This window comes from Stegodyphus dumicola, chromosome 8, assembly GCF_044657685.1.
Source record: "Stegodyphus dumicola isolate Sdum_Otavi_A_Nest chromosome 8, ASM4465768v1".
Taxonomy (NCBI): Eukaryota; Metazoa; Arthropoda; class Arachnida; order Araneae; family Eresidae; genus Stegodyphus; species Stegodyphus dumicola.
Window position 1 is genome coordinate 93,849,549 of NC_140775.1, and position 12,365 is coordinate 93,861,913.

At 33.2% G+C, this 12,365-nt stretch overlaps 1 protein-coding gene across 1 annotated transcript in view; it reads right to left on the reverse strand.

Moving 5' to 3' along the window:
- The window catches only part of LOC118181384 (putative cytochrome P450 49a1), a 93,870-nt gene that overhangs the window by 73,095 nt on the left and 8,410 nt on the right, over positions 1 to 12,365 (reverse strand). Inside the window, exon 5 of the mRNA XM_035350511.2 lies at positions 7,085 to 7,275. Within this exon, the coding sequence (XP_035206402.1) occupies positions 7,085 to 7,275 (191 nt within the window). The remainder of the gene's footprint in view (positions 1 to 7,084; positions 7,276 to 12,365) is intronic.

Below are 12,365 nucleotides of genomic sequence, written 5' to 3' on the forward strand. Positions count from 1 at the left end.
AATCAGAAATTCAGGTTGTGTCAAGCTTTAAATAAATTATATATAAATAAGTATTTTAGCCACAGGTATTTGTTTGAATTTGAAATAAACGAAAAATGAAAATTTTTAATTTAAAATGTTTAAGTATTGCAAAAAATGTATGAAATGAACAATATATTTCGTACTTACAGAAATTTATTGAAAACAAGTCGTTACACGGGTGTGTTAGAAAGTCTGTATAAAGCAAGCATTTGTAAAACCATCTATGCAGTGAAAGCATTTTTTCAACTTGAATATTAAAGTCACCGAAGCTCTAAGTCCTTCACTATAAACAACACTTATGAATTCTTTTAATTGGGAGGTGTATTTTTAAGGTATCTGTATATTTACATCACACTCTTCTTTCTCGTTGCTTTCCAAGCTATTCCTGTTAAAACTTATATCATCAACTACATTTGAAATTAAAAATCTTGTATCTTCACTGATGTCTTCAGCAAACACGTTTTCATCGATTTATAATTTCATCGATATACTTGCATTTGAGTACTACGATTGTTTTTGATAAGCTCAAACAATTCGTGCCGTCTAACCGGAACAGTGCTTAGCGACAAGATGATTTCCGTACCGAAGGGCCCAGTTTGAATCAGAAGAAGGCATGGATGTTTGTAAATGTATAGTGTTTGTGTGGCTTGGGGGGCCGGGACACTCTAAATATATGTGTCTAGCCGGAAGTCCTTTCAAGAGGTTGCTGGTAGGAGAAGAGGAGTCCGTCTTCCCCCCCCGGTGTGCTCTTCTTCAAAACAGGAATCAGAAGTGAGCAAAGTCATACTGTCACTTGTAAGGTGTCCAAGGCTCTTGCCAACGGCATAATGAACTAGAATTTCAAACCTTGCTTTCTTAAAACAGTGCTGAACACAACTTAGTGATATGGATTTAACAGACTTTGTTATCCAATAAATGGCATTCAGTACATTGATACTTTTTGCAAGCTGATCGCTGTTTCTGCAAGCAGCGTCTCAAAGAATATGCCGCAAAAACAATTTTTTGTAATGAAACTTACAGCTTCTAATTATACCTTGGTCTAAATGCGATAATAATGGTGTTGCATTAGGTAAGGGAAAACGCCAATTTCAGTGATTTCAGTTTCACATTTGATGAGTGGACAGGCGAATTGTCAAGAAATAGCAGAATCTACCTATTTTTTCTAGATATTGTTTCATCAAGAGCAATCGACCATTCTGACATTATGCTTTGCGTCATCCATGACTTTTTAATATAGTACCAATGGATTGGTAAAGCTTTTAGATTGATGTGTCTGAAGCATCTTGGATTTTTTGCCTTTCGAATTGTAAGTGGTTGAACTCAAACTCTCCTTCCATGTCACAACAAAGTAGCACGGTGAGACGTTCCTCAGAGCTGTTACCACTAAGACACTTCCCTCCTTTGAAGCATAGAATTTTTTAGGGAATATTCGATGCAATAATCCAGTTTCATCTGCACTGTACATTTTTTTTTAGCCTTATATCCTTTACATATTTTATTTAGGACTCTGTTATAGGCTGCGTATCTATTGATTTTCTTCATCATAAATAGTCTTAAAAGTAATGTTATCTCTTTGCTTAAATTATTTAAAAAAATCATTTGATGCTCTGAAGATCTGTAGTCCCAGACTTTCCAAAATTTATTTTGCCTTTTCTTGCAATAATACTCCACTTATGGGAATATCGTTTGCTCTTACAGAACAAAATCAGTTGAACACTACTGTCAATTTCACATGCTTCAGTGTTTCTAAATTTTAGTCTTGGAATGTTTATCTGTATTAGTAATCTATAATGTTTTTATTTCTTTATATCCTTTAATACATACTTGCTAGGTTTTTTACTTATTTTAAATTTTAAATTTATATCCTTAATCTCTCAAACTAAGCTTTTCAGTTTCTGCTCCACAACTTACATCAACTTTTTTGTTTTAATTTTAATGTTTTCCTTTTTGAAGCCATGCTATATAACGTATGTGAAAATAACACAAATACAAAATTACACTTCTTTTGCTCTCCAGTTCTAGCAAGAATTAAGAATGATAAAAGTTTTCACTCTATTTACATTGCATTTTACAGTGCAGTTAAAGAAATTTGTTCAGCACCATCTTCTACTGCATATAAGATAAAGTATGAATCAATAGGTTTAACTCTCACGCTATTATCATTGCAATATTTGGAAAAAAGAATGTACTAAGTCTGTTGGCAAACGTACTAAAACACTAAAAAATTATAAAAGTACTAGTTTTAGTCCTAAGGAACGATAGCAGTGATCAGCTTAGTAGAGATTTTGGCCTAAACTGAGAGGTACTTTTCTAGAAAACGTTCTAAGAGAAACTTGCTCGTATTCACATTACACATGGGAAATCACGCAAACATCTTTTACTATGTTTGCAGTGATTTTTTAAGTCAAACTACCAGTATTCGAACAATATACTCTTAACCACTAGTTGGCCTCAAAATGGGAATGGATATTCTATTTTATATGCTGCAAAATATTTGAAATGAGACAACCTATTAAATCTTCTTCCATTTCCGTTTAGCCCACCAGCGGCCGTGCGGTAAAGTCGCTGAACACTGGTAGTTCGGTCCGAGGTTCGAATTCCGCGAACGGGCTGGCTGCATGGGCGTTTTCGTGGTTTTCCCCATGTGTAACGTGTATACGAGCCAGTTTCCCTTAGAAAGTCCTCCACGAAAGGCATCCCTCCCCTTAGGCAGATAGCCCTAGTGTGCTTTGCCATAATTAAATACACCATCCATTTCCGTTTATAAAATGTGAAAGTCAGTTTGTAAAAGAAAGGATTCTAAATGAAAATTTTTCCACTGTTGTCAATTAAATTTTAATTTGGATTCTTACCCATTCTTACTCGCTTTGGAAGTATATATATTACAAGCAATGAAGAACAAAAAGCTCTGATTTAAAAATATATCCAACTAATAGCTGATTTTTAAGAGACAACAGCTTCCTTTCTTGAACCCACATGCTCAGCTCTGTAGGATTTAAACTATAGCCCCATTGAAATAATGGTCATCTTGAAGACCTTGCTCTAAGCAACTAAGGCATTCCCATATGCGTTGCTATCTTGATGTGAATGATTAGCATGTCTAGCTAAGCAGCTAGAAGATCCGTGGGGGCTTCCGTGGAAGCCACAGATGCGTTCTCATGTCTTTGAGCTCCGAAACTCCTAATATGCTTAAACTAATACGAGGTTGTCGATAATTCGTCCCTACATGGATTTGTCGATTTAGACTCGCGTTTCTCCCCAATTGCTCTCTAAGTGGCGGAGAGGATAAAGAATTATCGCATCTTCCTTTGCGTGATTTAAGCAAGCATTATCATACTTCTCAATCTGTACTTATACTTTTGCTTATAGAGTTCCTCACTTTTATCCTGTTAAATGAAATATCGAGTAACCTTGTGAACTGGTAAGCGAATTAACGCTTAGTCAAAGAACAGAAAGCGTAATCTTGAGATCTGCTAATTACCCTTTATTCACTCAAAATAAGATTAACAGTAGGCTCTTTTCTTCGGGCGTACAGCAAAGCCTCCACTTGGGCTTAAACTCAAGTAATAAGAACTGACTAATGACTAACTAAGAAATTTAGTCGAAGCTAATGCAATTCTATAGTAGTGGCTCCGTAATCTGAAATTAGCCAGCGAACTATCAAAAGGCACGTAATACGGCCAAGCTTAACAACAGCTTAGAGAAACGTAGCCCTAAGGCAAACGGGCACTACTCAGAGATCCTAACTCGGGAATGGGACTATTCGCCATGGCGGTTTCGACCTGACCGTTTCGCCGTCGGGACGTTTCGCCCTCAAGACATATTTTTCTTTGCACGACTGTATTATATCTTGCCATATTATATTAAATTGATTTAGTTTAATAATTCTGTTTATTTTAATCATTTAATTTAATAAACATTTTATATAAAATAATTTTAAGATGTTTTCGTGTAAAATTTTATACAAATATATCGTTGCACACGACATATTCATTTTAAGAGAGTAATGTGCTGACAAGATTCCAAAGTAATTACGTTTCCCATTCAGATTTCTTAAAAATGTGAATTTCCTGCTCGTATGAGTGATTTCTCTGACCTAGGCGGTTAAAATTTTAAGAAATTTTAATATAATTCTGTTATATCAGAGGTTTAGCCCCAGTTCTCTTTGATACTGGTGTAATATTCCAATTAACTATGTCTAATTTCTTTATCGCTCGTACTTATAAACAACTATATGTATTACAAGCAACTTTTATTAAGTATACAAAAGGAAAACAGAATTATCAAACTAAATAAATTTAATATGGCAAGATATAATACAATAATATAAAGCAAATATGTCTTCACGGCGAAACGTCCAGAGGGCGAAACGGCCACGGTGAAATAGCAACAGCGAAATGTCCTAGACCCCTAACTCTGTCTGTCGAAGTCAGTTGAACTTGACTTTAATACTATTCTCTTCCTCATTTGCATTCAACGCGATTCTAAAAACTCATTCTGGTAGGGAGTTGTAAGTTGAAGCGAGATAAGACAAGAAAGGTTTACTAAATTAAATTAACTATTATAAAATTAAAATATACTTTACATGTTCTTGTTCGGTTTCAATAAATAGGCAAATAATAAAAAGTATCGTTATCTTCGTGTTCCTTTAGGTTTTCGAAATGTACTGAATTAAGAAATAGAAAGAAAAGAATTTAGAGTTCTAATCTGAAGCTTTTGATGTTTGGAGGAAAGTTGAGAATTCGATCTCCAAAATCTGAAAAATATTTTCCCACAGAACTAAATTATGTCTGGAAAAAGGCTTACTATTCCGAAGAAATAACGTTTCCGTCTGCGAAAACAGTGAAACATTGCCTGTGATATATTGTTTACACGTTTAAATTCAATTATTTTCACATCAATTTTTCTAGAAGAGCGTAAGGAAAATTTTCATAACTGCATTAGAAAAATCATTCAATTATAAAAATTTGAGCCTAAATATCTTTTGAAACTAAACAACATTATTTAATTACACGTGAAAGTTATTTCTTTAATTAAAGCTCAACTGGAAACGTATTTTCATTAATTTAGTTTTAAAAGCTAATTAAGACAAATCAACTATTATTTAGCTGATTTATTTAAAATTAACAAGCATATTCGGACAAAAATGTAATATTTAATTTTAAATCACCATTTACCTAATATTAAGTTATAACTAAAGCTTCCACATGTTTATATGCGCTGTATTAGAATGCTCTCCATTGTATTAGCAAGAATTATATTTTTCTCGCAAACTGTTTGGCTCTTTAAACACTATGATCTAATAAGGAGGTAATTATTGTGATCGTTCTTGTGTACTATTGTGGTGTAATTACGTAGTAGTATGTCTAGATAGTAAGTGGAAGATCAAGAGTTCGAATCCATCATTGAGTTTTCCCACTTCGTGCTTCAATCCAATGTTGTTATAAAATATTCAGAAATTTCTGTTTAACAAGTAAATAAAATCTATACAGTTTCGTCATCATACGGTTATAAGTACGTCGTCATACGGTTCGATACGGTTATAAGTTTATTAGTTGTACATATGAAAAGATGAACATATGAAAAGTTGTACACATAAAAATCCTTGCCGCCCAGGAGTTCAGCACTCACGAAGCTTGCACTACAACCATAGAAAGCATGATATAGGAAGACCGATGTATCACAAAATCAGTCGAGAAAGTGGCACCATTGTCAGACTATAGTGTTCGATCAATCCATCACATCATCCATAATGAGCTTAAAAGAGTTCTGTCGCCTACATTTTCGAAACTTCCCAAAGTGAAATGTGTCGATGCTGGCTCAAAGCGTTTGCGTCTTTAACATGCTCGTGATGAAATATTCCTGAAGAATATCATCAATGTAGATGAGAGAAGGCTACACTTCTGAATGCAACAGAGTTCTATAAGAAAACAATGAATTCAATCGGCAGTATATGAGTTGCTATGTCCAAACCAATTATTTCGCCTCTTCTACTCGCTTCTTAAGCACTGTTAAGCATAATGAACATCCTACGCAGGCGAAGTAGGTGAGTTGACCGTCGTGCTGGTAGTTTTTACGTAAACCACATGACGTGGTCTGGTTGCGCACATAGTCGAACATCAGACTGCCACAATATAATAACAGCTGCTTAAAACGCATGACAATTAATATACCAAAACGCTTCTGTGGTAAAAAACGCTTAGCTAATTAAAAATAGTCAGGCTTTCCTTGTACTGTTACTGTAGGATGCGATGAAGTTTATAGGCTGAAATTATGGTACTTGATAATATATCTCTGTATTTGTTGCTATTTCGAAAGCTAAATTATTTTATACTTGCGGGAACACGAAGTATTAACTTCTAATTCATTGGCATGCAATCTAATTCTTGAAGTTTTAGAATAAATAACGATAACATATGGATTACTTTTCTAAATTTATGGTTAAAAAATGCATATTAAATGTTAGTTTTTCTCAGTCAGATTTAGTATCAGATTACCTTCAAGATATATAGAAATTTTTTCAATGAACCCTTCTTTCAACCCTCACGCAAAAACTAAATATACACCTTATATATATATTTACTGTATATTTATGTAAGCATAATCAATGCATGTATATCATATGCCTACCAATAGTCAAGAGGCTGTAACCACACAACAGTAACCTAGATTACAGCTTTACGTTTTGCCCCGGGTTCTATTCTCGATGATTTTTCAATAGATAAGATACTTCCATTTTCGTGGTTTTCTGTATTTATGTACTTAAATATGCGTCATATAGAATTGACATATAGTTCTCGTCAGAGAGTTCTTCATGAAAGTACCCTTGTCCGAGGTAAGTAGCCCGTGTTTGCTTTACCGCAATTAAATAAAACAATCTTTTAAATTATTTGCAATTTACATATCTTATTACAATACGCATATATGATAGCCTTTGTGCATACTAATGACGCAAAAAGAAAAAGGCGCATATAATAAATATTGAAGGACATAGCTTGATAAGCTTCATGAAAATTAAGAGGTACAGTACAAAAATAGTTTGCCTCGGTCAAAATTTACTTACATTCGAGTGCCCACTTGAAGAGTTCGTCCATAAACTTGGGTACTTGGTGATTAGCTTGACGAAGAAGACGAATTCTGCGAATCAGATCATCGGCGATAAGATTCATCTGGGGCAGATATGTTTTCATGATCTGGGGTCGCATCATAGCCTTTTGAGATCGACTTCGGATTAGATACCAGTCTTCCCCATTACTGAAAAAAAGCAGTAAAATAAAAAATCAAGGTATTAACATTATTGAGAATCTCATTTTAGTGTTAGCACAAACTGATATGACTAAAAAACTACTACTTTTTTCCGTGTAGAAATTAATTTTGAAAGCTGAAACATTTCTTGAAATTAAAAAAAAAAAAAAAAAATTACGAAATTTCCCTTCAAATCAGTCTGCATATTTTCCCCATGGTCACAGGTAAAATAAAAGCCACTAAAGTCTTTCTAAATAATTCATTCAAACGAATTCAGTAACTTGTTTTTAAAGTATCAATATATCTAGAGTAAAATATGGATAAAAATGCTGTTAATTCTGTTACCTGTCTGTGTTTGTAAAATAAACGAAATCACAGGAGCGGTTTAAAGTCGACAAGATATTTTTTGTTGTCGTGACATCCTGTATGCCTAAAACTGCTTTCACCTGCTACTGGAAATGCAGGATCCCGTCCTGTAATGAAATTTTCTAAAAATTACAAAGAAGGGCTACATTTGTGCGTTACGACAGGTGTGCAGTCGCGACCCATTCGAAAATATGATAACTGCTATATGTGCTTTCTTACCGGGTCTATAGAAACCATTTCAAGACTTTTGTATAATAATCACTTTTCTACTTGCCTATTCTTGGACAGGAAATTAATTCAACGAATGTAAAAAACTGACGGGGGATTCTGCAATAATATCATTTACAAGGTATTTTAAAAATTCGCTAAAGATTTCAAAAATTTATAACAATCAAACAAATGACTGTAGCGGAAAGCTGCTTGCACGAAATTTAAACGGAAAGAAGATTTTTATCCCTACCTGTCGAAGGAGGAACATTTAATTCAAACTTTCGTCAATAGATAGTATTGTACAATAATGATTGGTATGGACCGTAACGAACGCAATCAGAACAACAATATAATTATACTAAATGATTTCTGATCCAAGAAGATACACTGAAAAATTAACTTTTATGATAATTATAATTCGTTTCTTTTCTCACATTATTCTGACTACAATCATTATTGCCAAGACACTACAACACTCGTTCTTTAAATAAAATGATGGCCCGCCCGTTCAAAGAGAAAAATCCAACTTCTTCATTTCAGTGCAAACCTCTCTTCGTTATAAGTAGCTGTTTGGCTCTTATAAAGTTTTGAAATTTTCGTAGGTTTTCGCGTTCTTTGCCAGTCTTAGCGTATGTATAAATATATTAAATTATGCCTTCTTTTTAAAATAATTCTAATTGACTGAAAAATCAAAAACTTATATATACTTGCAAGCGAAATATAAAGATCTTCTCATATTCAAATATTTTCAGACTTATTGCTTCAGATAACGTTTTATGCGCGTTCAGGGATAAATAAACTGCATTGTATACTGCTTGTTAAAGAGTGTTGGAAACCATACATTTTCAAAAATGGTGATTTGGGGTTTTTGCATTTTCAAATTCTTTTCACTCTTTTAACTTTCTAAAAATACTTTAACCTCTATGAAAATTAGAACTGTAAAAAAAATCTAGTTTCTATTTATCATCGAATGCTTTGATAAATGAGGATTTTTACATAAAAATACGTTTTTCTCCAAATGTGATTCTTTTATATTTGATGTACCTTTTCTCAGAAACTACTGCTCACAGGTATGTAAATTTTCATGGCTTATTTATTACGTTTCCTAATATTTACTGAAATAAGTTTTTTTTCTTGGATGAACTATAAAAATTTGTTCAGTAATTTTTTTTTTTTTTTTTTTTTTTGTGAGAAAAGTGCTAAATTTTGCTATGCCTAATACAATATTCTATAAATTACACTAAACCTCAAAATGTTTCCAAAGCTCACTTCAGTGTAATTAGATAGATGTATTTTAATTACACAAAAAATTTAAAATATGTATTTACAGCAGATATTGAGAAAATGTATATCGAAAATGACCATTGTTGCGATTTCCCTTAAACGATAATATGAAAAAAAATGTGCTCACTTGTACAGTTGCGCGCCTCCAACCTGCACGCAACCAAGTGGTGACAGCTGAAACTGGAAATTAGACAGAGTCCTGCGGAGGGTTTAAGTCCCTTTTTATTCAACTTTAGAAATTACAAATGCGTGCTCTTGACGCTCACAAACTACGCCGACCCGGCGGTTAAAATAAAAAATAAGAACCTGAAAAGAAATAATAACAAGAGACTAACTACGAGGCTATCTAAACGTAACTAACCTCACCGCGTTTTACAATACCGCTGCTAACACAGGCCGAAACGCGTGGTTCTTCAATTTCTGACCAACTACCTCCGCGCTCGTGAAGTAAGAACAGCACACCTCGAACTCGTTTCCTTTCTATTTAACTCAGAATACTTCCGCTGATAATTTGAATCCTTGCGCGTTCTACTAACATTTACATACTCTGGCATTGGCAGTTCCAAGGGAAAGTAAGGCTTGACAGGAAAGATAGTTTAAACTTAAAATAAATGTTAGTTAAAATAAATATAAACCCTACACACTGATTAAAATTTTGACCATTGTCCAATAATGGTGAAATTTTTTATCTTAATTACCCGTAAATGGTCATAAAAGTAGACTTCTGCATATATACTAACGCATGAAATATGAAAATTAGGAGGCTGGCAATATGTTGTACAACGCATGCATGTTGGAGGTCGAATCGTTAGTGCTGTTTAAAGTTAATGTAGTTTTTGAAAATGATAATTACTCATTAGTTATTATTCAAAGCCATCATTTAAGCAAAGAGCATAGTGTAGATTAACTAATTTCCCTCAAATTGTGATATAAATAACTTGGAACTGCGTTTTTAAGCAGTCAGTTAGCAACTAACTTGATAAAGGGCGGCCAAGAGCTTCATCCGAAAATCGTTTTTTGTCACTGTCCGTGAAGTGACTACAAAAGAATCAATTTTAGAAGTTTAGGCAGCTACAAAGCCTGTTAAAGTTTGTGTTGTCGTCATGTTCAGTGGAGCCAAATATAATCTGCATTATGTTTCTAAATATGTTTTGATCTAGAGAGAGAGAAAAACATATTATTTATCTTCCTTTGTTTATGAAAGGTCCTGTTTCCTAAAGTGCTTTCATGATTTTGGGTTGTTCTGGGGCTCAGAAAAGGCCTAGCTCAGTTGTATACCTTCGATGGAGACTTTGTAAACGGATATATATATATATATATATATATATATGTCTATGAATATTCTAGAACTCCGTTTAAATCCATTTATAAGAGCTGTTCACCCAGCGTGTTTGCTAACGGAAGACAAATTATATATGTATACATCTTTGCTTGCCCTAGTCAAATATTTCTCGTGTCAGAATACTTGAAAGAACAGAAAGTCTCAAACGAATGGACTGGATAGCATACTAACCAGACTTGAATTAAATTCAAAATATGTGGCATGCCTTAGGCAGCCGAGCTGAAGCACGCCTATCACCTCCCCGTAGATATTAGTATCTGAATCTTAGGAATCAATTTTCGATCCTTTTCAGATTCCTTTAAATGTAAACTGATTTAAAATATTTTATTTTCCAAAATGTGTTTTATCAGGACTTGATGAGTAAACCTGATGAAGTGAAAGGACCTTAGTCATTCAAATGTTTAAAACTGTTAAATTATTTAATCACTTTTACAACAGAATTCAAATAAAAACCCATAATATGACATTAGTATGTTTTTTTTACAAAAAAAACTGGTTTTCCTCAATTTTTTGTAGTAAGAACTATTCTCTTTGATGTAACTAAATATAGCAACGAATTATTTCATTTTGAATCCTAAAAAACGTTTCAGATATTTATTTGCTATTTTTAATCTTTAGGCCATACACATATAGGATCTTTCAATAAGAATGATACGATTTTAAAATGAAATCAAAGTAAAATTACTTCAGATAGAACTAAATGTTTTATATTATTTTGAAGTACAATTTATGACATTATGTTTTGAGTGAAACATCATTAAAGTGTTTCACCTCGAGTTAGAGCGCACAAGCGAATTCGATGAACTAAGTTTTCGATGACTGTATGCAATACCTCGGGTTTGATATTACGAATGTAGCATTCGATGTTTATTCTTAATGTTTCAAGGGCTTGTGGTTATTCGCATAGACTGTTGATTTCAAATAACTTCAAAAAAAATCTAAAGGAGTTAAGGGGACTCATACACCTTAAAACCCATAAGATGTTCGAATAGGTGACTGTTGCAAGAATTGGGATAACTTATTTATTTTACAAGCAATTACTACCAACTTTTCACAGCTGACTACATAATATAGCTGCTTTCTGAAATAGCAATCAGAAAGTTTGTGTTGCCACAAATATTTTTATAATTTAATCCGCTTTGTGACAACATTTTTCGTCATGTTTCCAACTTGCGCGCACAGTTTAAGACATTCTGTTTCATAATTTAAGTCCATATTTAATATATAGCTTTTATAACATTTGAAAACTACTGTGAACCTAAAATTCTAAAAATTTCACGTTAAATTTTTATTTTATTTTGAATTGAGTTTATAAAATGCATTTTATTAACAAAATTTATAATGTTTTCGCCCATAAAATTTTTCAGTATTAAAATATTCATCAGATTGTTGGTTCAGTTAAAAAATAGTGCTCATATAAAGAATTCCATCGAATTTCAAGTACGCACCATTACCCATTTTTAAAATATCATGCGCGCAAGGTGAAAACATGACGAAATATTTTGTCGCAAAGAGGATTAAATTACAAAAATATTTGTGGCAACACAAACTTTCTGGTTACTAGTTTCCAAAGCAACTATATTATGTAGTCAGCTGTAAAAGGTTGGAAGTAATTGCTTTTAAAATAAATAAAATATCCCAATTCTTGGAACAGTCACATATTCGAAAATCATGAGGGGTTTAAGGTGTATGAGTCCCCTTAAATCACAACCATTAAAAAAGACATACTAACAGTTGCATTTAGTGAAATTATCCTTTCACCAAACTTCTTTGCAGTACATCGATAGTGGCGTTTGAAGCGTCATATGTGGCATCGTATAGCTGGAACCACATGTTCTCCAAATTAATTCAGAAAAAAGTTGTTGTCATCCATCAGTATCGCTCACCAATCATTATA